This window comes from Oncorhynchus kisutch, linkage group LG19 (assembly GCF_002021735.2).
Source record: "Oncorhynchus kisutch isolate 150728-3 linkage group LG19, Okis_V2, whole genome shotgun sequence".
Taxonomy (NCBI): domain Eukaryota; kingdom Metazoa; phylum Chordata; class Actinopteri; order Salmoniformes; family Salmonidae; genus Oncorhynchus; species Oncorhynchus kisutch.
In genome coordinates this window covers 13677766-13695616 of record NC_034192.2, presented here as the reverse complement: position 1 = coordinate 13695616, position 17851 = coordinate 13677766, and the positions used below count along the sequence as shown (strand labels likewise).

Here is a 17851-nt window from a genome sequence, read left to right as displayed (position 1 = left end):
TTGTAATACCCACTTTCCTACCAGACCACCAGGTCAGTGAGTGTGACAGATTAGCTACAGTAAGTTACTGTGAATCTTACAATAACCCATCTGCAGCTAGCTGACAGTAAGTTATTGACAATGTAACTTTCTATGAACCAGCTGCCATTATGCTACTGGAAAGGCACAGTAACTTCTTAACAGCGCAGCTCTTGACTGTCAGCTGTTCTTACAGAGACTGCAGAACTGAAAGTGTCAAAAGAGGGGCTCAACCATCATCAACACAATGATAAATCACTGAAACTGGTACAACATTTCCACTGACGGTTGGCACAAATACATCAAATTGCCCAACATATGATAATGAGCCCCCACCAGCACATTGCCCCACCTACATTTCAAACCGCAGTAACGATTGAATATATTGGCAAAATCATATTTGTATTTTATTTGTACCCCTTATTTGTGGTATCCAACAGTATTGTCCCATCGCTGCAACTCCCGTACGGACTCGGCAGAGGCAAAGGTTGAGAGCCCTCCAAAACACAATCCAGCCTCTGGGCGCTTAACCCGGACGCCAGCCGCACCAATGTGTCAGAGGAAACACCATACACTTGGCAACTGTGTCAGCATGCTTTGTGCCTGGCCCACCACAGGAGTAACTAGTGCACAATAGGATGAGATCATCCCTGCCGACCAAACTCAGACAACACTGAGTCAATTGTGCACTGCCCCATGCGTCTCCCGGTCACAGCCAGCTGCGACAGAGCCTGGACTTGAACCAGAATCTCTAGCAGAGCAATTATGCAGTGTTTTAGACCACTGTGCCACTCAGGAGGCCCAGAGTAAATATTGTTTTAATCATTTTACTAGATTATCCGCACATGTACCTTAAAAGGTACCGACCAGTATCATGTACCTTTGACCTTTTTGTAAACCAGGGAACAACATTGTACCGTAACTGTACTCTTATTTTTGAGAGTGTGTGGATATACATTGGGGCAAAAAAAAAGTATTTAGTCAGTCACCAATTGTGCAAGTTCTCCCACTTAAAAAGATGAGAGAGGCCTGTAATTTTCACCATAGGTACACTTCAACTATGACAGACAAAATGAGGGGAAAAAATCCAGAAAATCACATTGTAGGATTTTTTATTCATTTATTTGCAAATTATGGTGGAAAGTAAGTATTTGGTCACCTACAAACAAGCAAGATTTCTGGCTCTCACAGACCTGTAACTTCTTCTTTAAGAGGCTCCTCTGTCCTCCACTCATTACCTGTATTAATGGCACCTGTTTGAACTTGTTATCAGTATAAAAGACACCTGTCCACAACCTCAAATAGTCACACTCCAAACTCCACTATGGCCAAGACAAAACAGCTGTCAAAGGACACCAGAAACAAAATTGTAGACCTGTACCAGGCTTGGAAGACTGAATCTGCAATAGGTAAGCAGCTTGGTTTGAAGAAATCAACAGTGGGAGCAATTATTAGGAAATGGAAGACATACAAGACCACTGATAATCTCCCTCGATCTGGGGCTCCAGGCAAGATCTCACCCCGTGGGGTCAAAATGATCACAAGAACGGTGAGCAAAAATCCTAGAACCACACGGGGGGACCTAGTGAATGACCTGCAGAGAGCTGGGACCAAAGTAACAAAGCCTACCATCAGTAACACTACGCCGCCAGGGACTCAAATCCTGCAGTGCCAGACGTGTCCCCCTGCTTAAGCCAGTACATGTCCAGGCCCGTCTGAAGTTTGCTAGAGAGCATTTGGATGATCCAGAAGAAGATTGGGAGAATGTGATATGGTCAGATGAAACCAAAATATAACTTTTTGGTAAAAACTCAACTCATCATGTTTGGAGGACAAAGAATGCTGAGTTGCATCCAAAGAACACCATACCTACTGTGAAGCATGGGGGTGGAAACATCATGCTTTGGGGCTGTTTTTCTGCAAAGGGACCAGGACGACTGATCCGTGTAAAGGAAAGAATGAATGGGGCCATGTATCGTGAGATTTTGAGTGAAAACCTCCTTCCATCAGCAAGGGCATTGAAGATGAAATGTGGCTGGGTCTTTCAGCATGACAATGATCGCAAACACACCTCCCGGGCAACGAAGGAGTGGCTTCGTAAGAAGCTTATCAAGGTCCTGGAGTGGCCTAGCCAGTCTCCAGATCTCAACCCCATAGAAAATCTTTGGAGGGAGTTGAAAGTCTGTGTTGCCCAGCAACAGCCCCAAAACATCACTGCTCTAGAGGATCTGCATGGAGGAATGGGCCAAAATACCAGCAACAGTGTGTGAAAACCTTGTGAAGACTTACAGAAAACGTTTGACCTGTCATTGCCAACAAAGTGTATATAACATAGTATTTAGATCAACTTTTGTTATTGACCAAATACTTATTTTCCATCATAATTTGCAAATAAATTCATAAAAAATCCTACAATGTGATTTTCTTTCTCTCATTTTGTCTGTCATAGTTGAAGTGTGAAAATTACAGGCCTATCTCATCTTTTTAAGTGGGAGAACTTGCACAATTGGTGGCTGACTAAATACTTTTTTCCCCCACTGTATGTTCTTGTTAACAAATACGTTTTGAAGCACTGCTGAGTTACATAGTTACCAAGCACTGCTGCGACATGAATTGTATTCCAGACCGAAAGTGTACAAGTTCAAACCTGAATGTTTTCACACGAGCTTACATGTTGTCGTTTCATGATTTCACATTTTGCTTTACACATTGCCACGTTATCACGTTAACTTCACATATGATCACATGCGATCTCGTGAAATTCATGTGGTTTTTCCGTTAAGGGTGAGGATGTTTGTAAGATGTTCTCAAGGCATGTGTTTTACCAGTTGTCAGGACATCACGTGATGGTCCCAAACCATCCCAAACAATTTATAGGTAAAGTAATGAAAAGGTATGGTGGTTTTAAAGTGAGTGGTTCGCTGTTCAGCTAAAATATGACCTAGGATTTGAGGTGTGATGATATTTCTGCTGTGCCACAAAGTCTGTAGTATTCCCCTACTCATTCATTACCTATGCACTTAGCAAAAGAGTGCCAGGTGCACTGCTATTTTAGTTATCAGTTAATCTGTGTATTTTCACATCATTGATTTAATTGAGGTATTTCAGTCATTTGAGGGTTTTCTGTATATATATCTAATGTTGATGGGGCATACTATTCTATTTCAGTGTTACTCCTGAATCACTATGATAAATACAGTTTTTGAATGTATTTTTGAACAAAACTGAGATTTTTTTATATATATATTTTTGGAGTCCAGTGTAGGAATATATGTGAAATCAGTTTTTGACACAGACATGGTGGGGGTAACAGGACGATCGGAATGCCGTTCAAATCACAGGTAAATGATTATTAATAACTGTAGAAATAAACACACACAATATAATCATGTGTGTCAAATATGTAAATAGAAAACACTATGATAAATGCATTGTGTATCATTTCTGTTTTCACATGTGCAGTGTTCCAAAAACCCGAATTCACATGTGAAACATCACGTGAAATGTCCCTAAAGCACGTTGTCAAGTGAAATGTCTTATGTGAAATCGTGATTTTCTACACGTGAAGTCGTGTTCTTTCTGTAAGGGATTGCACTGTGCAGGCACTATTATGTGTTATGTTGTACTGTGGTATTATATGTCTGGTTAACAGATATATGTATTTATTTCAATCACTTGTTGCCAAGTCTAATAATACCAATTGATTGGATTTATATAACGCTTTTCCCAGATGCTCGAAACGCTTTACGTTATGTTAAGTTATCAGCCGGAGGTGGAGGGAGAGAAGGAAGCTAGATTTGAATTCACGAACCCCAGGGAATTGAGACGAAAGCGTCAGCGCTACTGGAGCCACAGTATTGTACATTATATAATAATAATATATACAAATTGGCAGACACATTTATCCAAAGCGACTTGCTGGAGTCTTCCGTGCATTTTCATATGGGTAGCACCAGTCTTGTACATTTTTTTCCGGCCTCAAACTTTTCATTATTTTTCTTTGAAATTAAATCAGACACAATCAAAAGCAAACATCTTTTTATTGTTTCTAGCCTCATGCACAGCAAACAGTGACCGTGACAACAGCACATTTCCATAGTAATTTGCATGCGCACTGATAACAAGAAGAACAACAAAACAATCTTCCATCATCGTCTGGCGTCTCAGTCCTGGAGACTTCATCCTGCCAGGTCTCTTTACCTCCTGACCGCCTTGGCCTTGCCTCTGCCTTTGGCACTGTGAAACCACACAGAGTCGACAGACCAGTCAAACACCTCTGTCACTGTTTCTATCTGACCAGTAGGTGTCGCTATTATATTGATATATTTAAGAACAATACATGTAGTTATACAAAGAGCTAAAAGGAATAGTACAAGTGATTATTATGCTAATGTAGGTGAATACATATGACCAACAAAATATTTTAAATATTGAGGACAGGTATATGGAGGCCTTTCAAAGGTTCTACCCACAACATCTTCAGCATATCTATCCTCAACATTTTCTATAATGATTACAGGAGCAGAGAGAGTTGAGTTTTGAAAGAATGAGTCAGAGATAGATAGACTGATGCATGAAAGTGGGGAGAGGGGAGATGGGAATGGAAACAGAGACAGTTCTGTGAGAGTTGGCATGCGTCACAGGATGAAAGGGAACACAGAACTTTCACAAACAGGGGTTAGTGAAGGACGAGGATGAATGAATGAATGACATGGCGATCGTGTCCTATCTTCAGCGGTCTTACCGTGATGTTCTCTTAGGGCCAAATCCTAGCTTTTTTCATTGTCTCGTAGTTTCCCATTGACATCAGTGCATGACTAAGTGAACATTTGACTGAATTGGAAGTTACAATTTAAATGTATAATTTATCATAGGCTATCAATCTATCATTCCTAAAGTCTGACATATGAGTTAAAAAGCTATAGCCAGCCAATCTATCTGTAAAATTCAACTTACCATCAGAAAACAGTGAGACTTCAGATAGTGGACAGGAGTCAACCCAGACATCTTGGATTCTGTACTTTAACTTACAGATTTTTTTTACAGAGGTCATTTTTTGGAGGCATTACAGTACATATTGTATGCACTGCAATACATACAACTTAACTAAGTTCCTTAGCCTACAGAGAATCTAATCTACTGTCAGTTTTGATGATGACACAATGTTCTGGGGCCAATAGTAGGCTGTTGATTAGGATCACGATCTTCCCAGACTACTGGGGTCTATTCTAGATGAATGGAGAGGGATGGATGGAATGGAAGGAGCCACTCAAAATACTGGTCAAATTAGGATGCAGCACTACGATCCTAATGTTTTCTCCCAGGTTGAATCATATGCGCCCAGCTAGTTCTCTTCAAGCAGGATCATGTGACTTTAAAAGGCCTTGGGGTTAAGACAGTGAACAGTGAATGGTTGAGGGACAATTGGTTTATCTCAATGGTCTAAAGTAGCTCCTTCACCTTGTCTCCTTTCCTTCGTCTGCACTGATGAGAATAAAAGCAGGAAAGGTTGCTTTCACACACCCTGTGTCTTCAGATCAATACAGATTAAGGAGAGGAGACAAAGAGAGGAAGCCACTTCAGACTTTTGAGACACCCCTGAATGTCTTGATAGTACTCCAACACTGGGCTTTTATTTTATTTGTATTTTTTAATGAGTAGCATTCAATATAATTGCTTGGTTCGTTTAGGCCCCCCAAGCTCTTTTAAATAGAGGGGAAACTGACCAGTGTGGCTCTGGGTACTTACCTCTGGTGGTCCTGGACACGGGCCAGAAGCTGATTGATCTGTGAAGGGACACACAGTGGAGGCTGCCTAAGCACTGAGACAACACACTGACTGACACCTGTAGGGAAACCTGGGATCCTGCAGTTTGTAGCCACGGCATGGCTGCACCACCACCTGTCTGAGGAGCGTGTGGTTCACCAGTGGTTCACCTGTGGTCCACCACCTGACCTGACCCGGTCGCCCGGTTGATCTTCCCTGAGCCCCGAGTGTAAAATAAAAAACGCTCACTCTGACAACAACGACTGACAACGGACTACACAACAGTGAGGTTGACGCCCCCACAGCCCATTACTCACAACTTCTGCTGCTCATTGATTCGGGTCTGGAGAACATTCATCTGGAAGCAAGTCAGAGTTTTAGACAGCTGCGCCCCTCTTAGGCAGTAGGATTAACACCACCAGTTTCAGAATAGGTGATGTGGCTTGTTACGCATGTATATATTTCAACTGCTTTGTATTTCATGAGTGTAAGTTACTCTCAGTGAAATGGACTCCATTTAAAGAATGTTAAGGGACACGTGTAATGCTTTGGTATAGAGGACAGGCGGCTGGTGGCACCTTCATTGGGGAGGACCGGCACATAGGAATGGCTGGAACGGAATAAATGGAATGGTATCAAACACGTGGTTTCCATGTGTTTGATACCATTAATTTCACAGTAACACTTGAGTCATTTAGCAGACCCTCTTATCCAGAGAGACGTACACAGTCAGTGCATTCATTTTAAGGTAGGTGAGACAACCCTATCACTGTTGTAGTAAGTACATATATTCTCATTTCACTCCCATTATTTATTATGAACAGTCCTCCCCTCACCAGCCTCCTGTGGTATGCAGTCATTGGATGACAGAGGAGATGATAAGGAGTTCAGTGGAGATGATATGGAGGTCAGGACACAAGAAAAAGACCCAGACCCATTTGAGGTAAAATATCACAATCTTGCAATCATCACCGTACTATGCTGTCATGTCATTGGGCACGACCAGTGATCTTGTTCTTACCCTGTGGATCACAATGCACAGTACAGCCACGGGTATTATCACCATAGCTTGGACCTGAGTGAGAACCCTTACGTCGTATTTCTGCTTCTTCAGTTTCTCGCCGAGGTCAAACTTCTCCGCCTCCAACTCCATCATCCACTGCCACAGCTCATTGGCCTTCTCCCTGCAGGATGACAACCAATGGGAAGCCAGCGTTCAGTCAGCGCATGCGGTTCTACTTTTGGTCTCTCTTTCACAGAAGACTTTCTAAGCAACCATATGTATTTATGTACAGTAGATCATTTCAACAATGAAATAGAGCTTTCAACGTGTGTCCCTGAAAAGTGCATAACTTTTGACCAGAGCCCGGGTGCCATTTGAGCCAAAGACCCGTGAGTATTTCGGGGTAATTAAATACATCATACTTGAGTTTGTCCTCGTTGAGATGGTCGATGATCAGAGCCTTCCTTCTGTCAGCCAGAATCTTCTTCTTCTTTTCTCTCTCCGTCTGCTTCTTGGCTCCCTTCTTGCCCTCTTGCTGTGGATGGACATCACCGCAGCACAGCGAGAGGGCACGCAAGTGTCAAGATAACCACGAGGGGGCAGCAAATCTGATGCGAATGTTGTAATCATGAGAGAGACCGAGTGAGTGTGGAGCTAGCGCTGACCTTCTGTTGGATGCCACCGTAGGTGTGAGTCATGGTAGTGAGGGCCTTCTTCTTCTTAGCGTCATCATCGTGCTTCCTACGCTGTTCATCTTGCTCCCTCCTCTCTTTCTCTTCCTGCGTCGGGGAGTGAGCAACAGAAGGTTAAACAAGAGAAGAAAACAACTTGGGCCGCAGTTGACCTTGATATCACAATGGAAACATTACACAATGAGAGACTCACGGCTAGACGGGCCTGTCTCTCTTTCTCTTGCTCAGCACGAATCCTCTGCTGCTCTGCCCTCTCGGTACGACGCTTCTCCTGCACACACACACACACACACACACACACACACACACACACACACACACACACACACACACACACACACACACACACACACACACACACACACACACACACACACACACACACACACACACACACACACACACACACACACACACACACACACACACACACAGATAAGGTATCCAACTTGATTTGTCTGTGTACCTCAAGACTATGTTGGCACACTGAGCCTGGGCTTAAGCTATGTGAGCCAGCAAGAACGTCACGTTTGCAATGTCACTCATTACGTGTGCAGTTCACCAACACGCCCATGTAGTGTTCCAGCAGTGTGTGAGCAGTGTGTGTGTGTGAGCTCCAGCTGTGTGTGTGTGTGTGAGCTCCAGCTGTGTGTGAGCAGTGTGTGTGTGTGAGCTCCAGCAGTGTGTGTGTGTGAGCTCCAGCAGTGTGTGTGTGTGTGAGCTCCAGCTGTGTGTGAGCAGTGTGTGTGTGTGAGCTCCAGCTGTGTGTGAGCAGTGTGTGTGAGCTCCAGCTGTGCCACAGTAGAGGACTTACGATCCTGTTGACGAGACTGATGAGCTCATCTTCATCTTTCTTCCTCTGGACAAAGTGAGACTCAATCAGAGAGGTCAGCTCAGCCATGTCCTTCTCTTGACGCTTCCTATGCAGGTCCTGTAAACCACACACACACACACACACACACACACACACACACACACACACACACACACACACACACACACACACACACACACACACACACACACACACACACACACACACACACACACACACACACACACACAGTGTGATTAGTGAGTTGGGCACTCTTATTGCTATATTCAGATGATCTTGCTGGTAGGATTACATTACTCACGTCAAAATCGACTTTACCATCTCCCTCGGGTAGCTTTGGCGGGGCAACATTTGGCATAAAACTTCTGAAAAACATTAGAGATGATTCCATCAAATACTCTCCATTCATTTACTTTGATTCAGTGACATGGCAAACCACAAGAGAAAGTTATTGGCCGAAATAGAATCACACACTTACTTTGGTTTGGCTTTGGAATCTGTAAGTCACAATGATATATGATATATTATATTATATTTGATTCAAAGTAGAAATAAGAAGTGATCAAAATCAATAGAAATCTGATTAGTAAAATCGAAATGTTTTGAAATGCCTCTTAACCACATTTAGAAAAAGGTTTGAAGTATTTTAAAACATAAATACCTTTGAAAATGTTTCAACAGACATTTTTCAAAACTTCAAAACGTCTCAAAACAAAATCTACATGTGACTTGTGTACGGTCTTGTTTTATAGCAAAAACAAATCCAATATTATTAGACTGAGATGCATGATTTTCTGAAATTCTCTACAAAATACATACAGTGAACTTGACAACTAGACCTAGAACTAGTTACATAGAACAAGACTAGATCTAGAACTAGTTACATAGAACAAGACTAGATCTAGAACTAGTTACATAGAACAAGACTAGATCTAGAACTAGTTACATAGAACAAGACTAGATCTAGAACTAGTTACATAGAACAAGACTAGACCTAGAACTAGTTACATAGAACAAGACTAGATCTAGAACTAGTTACATAGAACAAGACTAGACCTAGAACTAGTTACATAGAACAAGACTAGATCTAGAACTAGTTACATAGAACAAGACTAGATCTAGAACTAGTTACATAGAACAAGACTAGACCTAGAACTAGTTACATAGAACAAGACTAGATCTAGAACTAGTTACATAGAACAAGACTAGATCTAGAACTAGTTACATAGAACAAGACTACACCTAGAACTAGTTACATAGAACAAGACTAGATCTAGAACTAGTTACATAGAACAAGACTAGATCTAGAACTAGTTACATAGAACAAGACTAGATCTAGAACTAGTTACATAGAACAAGACTAGACCTAGGACTAGTTACATAGAACAAGACTAGATCTAGAACTAGTTACATAGAACAAGACTAGATCTAGAACTAGTTACATAGAACAAGACTAGATCTAGAACTAGTTACATAGAACAAGACTAGATCTAGAACTAGTTACATAGAACAAGACTAGACCTAGGACTAGTTACATAGAACAAGACTCGATCTAGAACTATAGTTACAAAGAACTAGACAGCGCTCACCTTGAGTCTCTCCCCCGGCTGTTGGTGAAAAACATACAGAAAACGAAGGGATGAATACACACGGAGCTTTCAACAGAATATTCACACATTTATGGTAACAAATTGGATTATTACGGCAGGGTATTTCAGTGATAGGCCTTATCTAGTGAAACCTACTGTATGAAAGTGTGTATTACGCAACCAAAACCAATGCATTATCACATAGTGATGGCTCAATGTTCTGACAGGCAGTGGAATGGTATAAAACACAGAGTATTAGATACTAAGGAATACAAAAGAACATTCACAGCAGACCGTCACAGTCTATAGTTATAGGTCTACACTTCATGCATTCTGTACAAGACAACAACGGATTAACAGGCACCTTCTCCTGCAGGCGTTTCTATGTGAGGGACATGAGAAGGATTCGTTTAGTAGTCGATAAGACTGAAATGTGGATCAGTGACGTGTGAGAATATGACGTTGTAAAAACAGATGCTGTAAAGGTCTATTGATATTGAATCAGTACATATGAATCAGTAATGGGGGTTATCAATATGATAGGTTTGTTCGCTGGGTATGCTAAAGGGGCCCAAATGGTACCAGTGAAAGGTGTGCTATTTAAGCAATAAGGCCAGAGGGGGTGTGGCATATGGCCAATATACCACGGCTAAGGGCTGTTCTGTGCCTGGACACAGCCCTTAGCCGTGGTATATTGGCAATATACCACAAACCCCCGAGGTGCCTTATTGCTATTATAAACTGGTTACCAACATAATTAGAGCAGTAAAAATACACTTTTAGTCATACCCGTGGTAAACGGTCTGATATACCACGGCTGTTAGCCAATGAGCATTCAGGGTTCAGGGCTCAGTTTATAATACAGTTTATAACATGCATACATCTGGGATATCAAATGCAGCTCAAACTAAGTGAATTTGAAGCCAAGAAACGCGTTTATCTTCTACTACTGCGGGGGGCGGCTCAGTGATAAAAGAATCATCAGACTGATTAGCAAAGATAGGAAGGCGTGAAGCGAATAATAGAATATGAGACGATGCACTGTACATATTTGTAAGATGAAGCCAAGAAGCGTTACCTACTACAACAGGGGCACTGTCGCAAGGACACATGAATGAATCAATAAAGCACGAAGCAAATAATTACGAAAATTAATGTGCAAAAATATTTTGTTGCGGCTTTGACAGCACCCGTGGGACAGATTAGCTGCATGCTGCTGTCGTGCCTAGTTAATATATTATGTTACTACTGCAGATAGAAGGTATAATCTATGCAGGGGAAAACTTCGTAATGTCGAGGTAAAATATCAAAATTACCTTCTACTGCAGTGGGCTCTTTTGTAAGGTTTAAGAGAACGAGGAGTGGATCAGTTGAGTGTAAAAATATGAGGTCGAGAACAATAATATATATTATAATATATATAAAAATAAAAATAACTCAGTCAGTGTTGTGAAAATACGTTACATTAATATAATGCCGATTGCTTCTTCGATTACTTCACTGGCATTAGTGAATGTGTACTATTAGCACAAATATACATATATACTAGAAACTAAAGACCATGGTAAAGCAAAAATGGCCTTTACCTTCTACTTCTGGCTCTGGCTCTGGCTCTGGTTCTATAGTGAAGATACAATATTAGTATGTGAATAAAGCTTGAAGCAAACAAGACAGACTTACTCTAAACACTTATCTCTGGCAAGGCGGAAATGAAAAGTATAATCATGATGCCGTAACTAGGGCGCATCCTAACGTGCAGCAGTGATATTTAATGTGAAAAGCAAGAAAGCGTCACCTGGTTCTACGTCTAGTGTGGTCTCTATGGTAACGGTAGGGAAGGATTAGCAAGGGGATCAATTATTATTATTATTCAATCATAATAATAATGTGCAAAAACAAGAAGCATATCAAGCCATGACACGGTTTACCTACAACTGCAGAGGCAGGTTCTGTGGTAAAAGTCATGTCGTTGATTAGTGAATTTGCAATGAGTGAAGCAAATGACTTGAAAACGGGATAGTTCAGCAATTGTACATATTTAGATATACTGCAGATAGATCACTTAACTATCCCTTTGATAAAGATGATAACTTTTTTGGTAGTAAGCCAATAATAATAATAATAGCCAAGAAAAGCTTGACCTTCTACAGGTTCTGGGGCAGGTTCTGTTATAGCTAAAAGCATACGTTTGTTTAGTGTCAGCCACTGTTATGCTAAGGCAGTGACAATAAGGCAGAGAGAAATACAGTCTTTGGTCTGATTAGGAAGCCAATATTATTTTGCTGCTCCACGAGGAGAGGTGTTATATATATATATCTGCTAGACAACTGCTTTCTACCTGATTGACTACAAAACCACTGTGCACATACCAAAATATTTTCCTAAATGTTTATAAATGTAACCTATTTGGGTACAAAATATAACTTGTATGTGGGGTATATTACATGTGTATTAGCATGCAGAATCTCGACATATGAAGCATTGAAGGTCATGACCTTCCTCTGCAGGAGCAGCCTCTATTGTAAGGACATCAGACATATGAATAAAGCGCATTGTTTTGTTCATCATTAATACAGCCAAAATCATGAATGCAGCGCTAACTATAGGAATACTGTATGCCGACTGAAATGAAGGTACCAGTGACTAGAGCCAAAATGTTACAATGCATTTTATGAAACTGGTATGTATGACCTAGGAATATAGATGATTTCAACCCTGAAGAAAACTGAATCTCTAGCTGTACAATATGCGTATCTTGGTAATATATAGATCTGTTTCCATGCAGTTCACAGCACATGGGAAGCTTTACCTTCCTCTGCTGGGACTTCAACCTCGACTGATGAGTGGACAGAAGATTGATTAGTGGTTCTATATAAAGCAATGAGTTGGTAGAAGTTGGCCCTAACCACTGACCTGGGGTCAGATATTGTTTAAGGATATTAATGATTGTGGTTTAGAATTGGGGTTGGGTGATCTTATCCTAGATCTGTCGTCAGGGCCACTACGATAAGTTTGATGGTGTTTATTACACCATCAAACTGGTATGAAACTCATTTTCATACATAAGGATCAGATTGGATCCAAATGTTTAAATCTGATTCAGTATCAGCGTGATTTCCATACAGTACATACAAACATGTCATGCAACCTTTGTCAGAACATTGAGAATCATTCTGGAGTGAACAACACTGTCTATGGAGATGGACGCATGAAAAGGGTATAAGTCTCATTCTCATGAATTGGATGTCGATGTAAGCATACACCACAGAGACAGAAGGGTAGCAAATTAGTATACAAATGATATGAAAATTCCACATGTTTATCTTGACAGACAAAACGTAGACATAGCATTTTAAATTTCACGTGAAAAAGATCTCACTTAACGTGTGTATTTTGATCAGGTACACGAAGCATGCTTTTTTGAAATTCACGGAGAATTTGAGTGTAAACAGTAACGAATGGCCTATGACAGGCTTTGACAATGACACAAGAAGCACAATAGACTTGCTACAGTATATCTATCATGCGCTCCATCAAACAATGTCCAAGTAACGCACGGAGCCATGCAAAGCTTGTACCTTCCTCTGCGGGGGTTTCTGCGACTGCGCAGACATAGGTGAAGTCAGCTCAGCAATATAGCTAATATAGTCAATCTTAGCATTATATGTGCACTTGAGTGTACAAAACATTAGGAACACCTTCCTAATATTGACCACCCCTTTTCCCCTCTGAACAGCCTCAATTTGCCGGGGCATGGACTCTACAAGGTGTCGAAAGCGTTCCACAGGGATGCTTCCCACAGTGTCAAGTTGGCTGGATGTCCTTTGGGTGGTGGACCATTTTTGATACACACGGGAAACTGTTGAGCGTGAAAAAAAACAGCAGTGTTGCAGTTCTTGACATTCTCAAACCGGTGCGCCTGGCCCCTATTACCATACCCAGTTTCAAAATATCTTGTCTGGCCCATTCACCCTGTGAATTGCACACACAATTGTCGCAAGGTTTAAAAATCCTTCTTTAACCTGTCCCTTCATCTACACTGATTGAAGTGGATTTAACAGGGGACATCAATTAAGGATCATAGGTTTTCACCTGGATTCACCTGGTCAATCTATGTCATGGAAAGAGCAGGTGTTCCTAATGTTTTGTACACTCAGCGTACAGTGGCTTGAAGCATATTTTGTTCAGTCAAAAAGTAATAATACATTCTCAAAGTCTTACTGTACCTTCCTCCCTGAAAAGAAAATAAATAAAAAAAACATGAGACATTTTGTTGGAAGACATTGTTTTGGATGACATCTTCATCACTAGATACACTGGCTGTCGTTTCTATAGTTTCTGAGATGACAAAGATAAATAGGCTACACTTACTCATTTTCTTCATCTGCCATGTTTAGATTGGATTACCTGGACATGAGAGACAAGAGTACTGAGGTTTTCTGTTTCACACAAATAAGCGCAGGGGGAGGGGGAAGGAATAGATTGGTGAACTGACAGGATGCATGGATGGATTGCAGAAATACTTGATAAAGACCGAACCCTTTGAATCTTTCCTCCCCACACAAAGCGGTGTCTACAATGGCACCCTACTCCTGATATAGTGCACTACTTTAAACCAGGGCTCTAGTGCACTAGATAAGGAATAGGGACCGTTTTAAACCCACTCAGGCCTAGTAACATTTTTCATCCGTGGCAAATAGAGATACATAGTACAGTAATATCTGACGTGTTTGAGTGGAGTCTATGTACGTGTATGCTACTGTTCAAAAGTTTGGGGTCACTTAGAAATGTCCTTGTTTTTGAAAGAAAAGCACATTTTTTTGTCCATTACAGTGTAGACATGATTCATGTTGTAAATGACTACTGTAGCTGGAAACGGCTGATATTTAATGGAATATCTACATAGGCGTACAGAGGCCCATTATCAGCAACCATCACTCCTGTGTTCCAATGGCACGTTGTGTTAGCTAAACCAAGTTTATCATTTTAAAAGGATAATTGTTCATTAGAAAACCCTTTTGCAATTATGTTAGCACAGCTGAAAACTGTTGTCCTCATTAAAGAAGCATTACAGGCTCAAAGTGGCCAGAAACAAAGACCTTTCTTCTGAAACTTGTCAGTCTATTCTTGTTCTGAGAAATTAAGTAAAGTGGCGACTTCAGGATGCGGCCCTCTCGGCAGAGTTGCAAAGAAAAAGCCATATCTCAGACTGGCCAATAAAAATAAAAGATTAAGATGGGCAAAAGAACCCAGACACTGGACAGAGGAACTCTGCCTAGAAGGCCAGCATCCCGGAGTCGCCTCTTCACTGTTGATGTTGAGACTGGTGTTTTGCGAGTACTATTTAATGAAGCTGCCAGTTGAAGACTTGTGAGGCATCTGTTTCTCAAACTAGACACTCTAATGTACTTGTAATCAAACCCACAAATGCTGATGCTCCAGATACTCAACTAGTCTGAAGAAGGCCAGTTTTCTTGCTTCTTTAATTAGGACAACAGTTTTCAGCTGTGCTAACATAATCGCAAAAGGGTTTTCTAATGATCAATTAGCCTTTTAAAATGATAAACTTGGATTAGCTAACACAATGTGCCATTGGAACACAGGAGTGTTGGTTACTGATAATGGGCCTCTGTACGCCTATTTAGATATTCCATCAAAAATCAGCTGTTTCCAGCTACAACAGTCATTTACAACATTAACAATGTCTACACTGTATTTGTGATCAATTTGATGTTATTTTAATGGACAAAAAATGTGCTTTTCTTTCAAAAACAAGGACATTTCTAAGTGACCCCAAACTTTTGAACAGTAGTGTATGTGGTGTTCTTTCACCACTGGCACTGGCTGCCATGAGTCCCTCAGCTCTAAACAGCTCCAAGACTAATCCTCAGCCATTTCCTCTTGGCATGGAGGGCCTCTCCTCTCTGCTCTATAGTCAGGATAACCTGTTGTCTGGATAACACACTAACCATTACACTGGGACTGGGACTGCAATGGACACTTTGAGGGCCACATTTAAGCATTTTTGCACCAGGCACTAAAATGCACTGTTACTTTCCAATACTTTGTTTATAGATTTCCAGTTTAAGGCAAACAGATAACAGTAAATTCAACTTTTTTTTATTTAATTCTTTACAACCACTGCCCTGCCATCCCAATCGTAAATCAGTGCACTAAATGTGTTTACTCTATTCTAGAAACAGAAGGTGAACACGTTGCACATGTGCTAAGGAATAGCAGATATCTCCCAGATATGTACTGTCCCTTTAATTCAACTCCAACTTATTATTTCAAGCTGATGGCCTTGTCATACCACATTCGGGGCATTTTAGGGACAACCTGAAGGTTATCATTACCTTTACAGACAGGAACAGATTCCTGAGGTTATACAGTCCTATATTTAACTAACAAATGTCAGAATGCTATTGTGTGGATGAATCATTTGAGATGACACCTTTCCGTTTGAAAGACCAATCGTCAGATCATAAAACTAGTGTCACTCCGTTGATATACAGAGGGGTTATTTTTAACCATGATAAAGCACAGTTCATCAGCAGGTGCTCTTCCAGACAATGAAGTTGGCTGAGCTTATTGAGTGCCTGCGTGCTCATACTCACACACACAGTAAATCAATGAATAACATGCCAGTCAAGGCCAGCTTATTTTGGACAACAGGGGTTGGCCAGCCATCTAGAGCTTTACATACAACACCCATCAACTCCACAGCTTTTAGCTTTTGATCCCATTATGAAACTATCAGAGGAGATGGGAGTCAATCTTAACATTGACCATATTTGCCATGAAGGTAAAACTGAAGCAACCCTAGAGACCTGGTTTAGAAAACCATTACCCCTCACCTCACCCATCCCTCTCTCCCTCCTTCCCTAACCCCTTTTCTGTCCCTTCCTGTGCCCACCGTCTGACCTTACATGCCAGTTCATGTGAAGTGTATTTGGGACACACTCCTATGCATAACATACATTTGGACTGAAGTAGCTAGCCTACAGTGTAGCTCTTTAACACAGACTTTCAATTCAGTTGAGGACAAGTGTCCCAGTCCGACCCCCAAATGGTTACAACAGAGAACTCTAGCTAAGAGAGGTGTGAAGTAGAATATAGACCATCTGTTTAAAGAGCTGTCTCAAAACGTATTAACTGAAATCCACAGAGAATTCACAGGCGATGAGACTTGTTCCCCTGTGGAATTAAATGTGTTTTGCTTTAATGTGTGTGGTCAGTATTGGATCCTGGCTCGATCGCTGGAATAACATGGTCTGACAGTGGCAGGAATGTTGCGGGTGCCGCTTTCAGCATTAAGTCAAAGCCCAAAGCATGCTAACACCCAGTTCCCCCTACAGAGGACGAGCTTAGCGCCCACTGACAGTCTGTCTCTGTCCAGTCTGAGCCATGAGAAGCAAATCAAACAAATGGAGAAGAAAAAAACTGAGAATCCATAAACTTTTCTCTCTGGCAGTGCCTGAAATGTATTAGTTCAGCATTTGTGAATGCAAAAAAAAAAATGATATGGTCCCTCTTGCCCAGAGAACATTTATTCCACATCCCCAGTGCCCAGATTGACAAGGGTTATGAGGCATAGGTCCAGCCTCAGAGCAGGCATTCATGCATGCATGCATGCCCGTAAAGTGTTATCATCACAGTCAAGTCAGGGGTCACAGTTAATAGCCTTACCTCCAAACCCCACGGGGAAGAGAGATGGTAAAGTAGTGCTGGGCCGGTCTTATTCGTTGAGATCCAGAAACAGACAAGTTCAATGAGACTCTTAAGGCTCCCGTAATACAGCCCTGCCACCAATGTCACCACCTCTTATCTCTGATTGGCTAGGGCAGTGAAGTCTATTGCTGGAGTTAGAGAAAGCCTAATATATATCTCAACCATTAAAGGAGGAACAACGACTTGACAGCGGCTGATCTAATAGTTATAGTCATGT

General features: G+C 41.3%; 1 protein-coding gene across 3 annotated transcripts; it reads right to left on the bottom strand.

The window, feature by feature from the left end:
* Positions 1–4039: 4039 nt before the first annotated feature.
* On the bottom strand, positions 4040–17722 carry LOC109879104 (troponin T, cardiac muscle). 3 transcript variants are annotated; one of them, XM_031798599.1, is made up of 14 exons: positions 17593–17722; positions 14275–14310; positions 14130–14137; positions 12713–12739; positions 9904–9921; positions 8793–8811; positions 8616–8679; positions 8294–8410; positions 7673–7750; positions 7453–7566; positions 7210–7322; positions 6878–6968; positions 5767–5804; positions 4040–4254 (listed from the first exon to the last, which is right to left on the bottom strand). In XM_031798599.1, exons 2-14 carry the CDS (start codon positions 14292–14294, stop codon positions 4215–4217), a joined length of 747 nt encoding a protein of 248 aa, XP_031654459.1. In that variant the 5' UTR covers positions 14295–14310; positions 17593–17722; the 3' UTR covers positions 4040–4214. The 3 variants fall into 3 exon arrangements, with proteins under 3 accessions (XP_031654459.1, XP_031654458.1, XP_031654460.1); XM_031798598.1 differs by lacking the exon at positions 5767–5804 and adding an exon at positions 6102–6142 and having other exon boundaries at positions 17593–17720; XM_031798600.1 differs by lacking the exons at positions 5767–5804; positions 12713–12739 and adding an exon at positions 6102–6142 and having other exon boundaries at positions 4179–4254; positions 17593–17718.
* Positions 17723–17851: the final 129 nt, after the last annotated feature.

Bases quoted from the DNA above. Each gene is read 5' to 3' on its own strand.
- LOC109879104 (XM_031798598.1), bottom strand. From the start codon at position 14,294: ATGGCAGATGAAGAAAATGA. The intron at 6,143-6,877 runs GTAAGGGTTCTC...ACTTGCTTCCAG, and splicing joins TGAAGAAGCAGAAATACGAC to ATGAATGTTCTCCAGACCCG. The intron at 4,255-6,101 runs GTGAGTAATGGG...GTGGTTTCACAG, and splicing joins ATCAATGAGCAGCAGAAGTT to TGCCAAAGGCAGAGGCAAGG.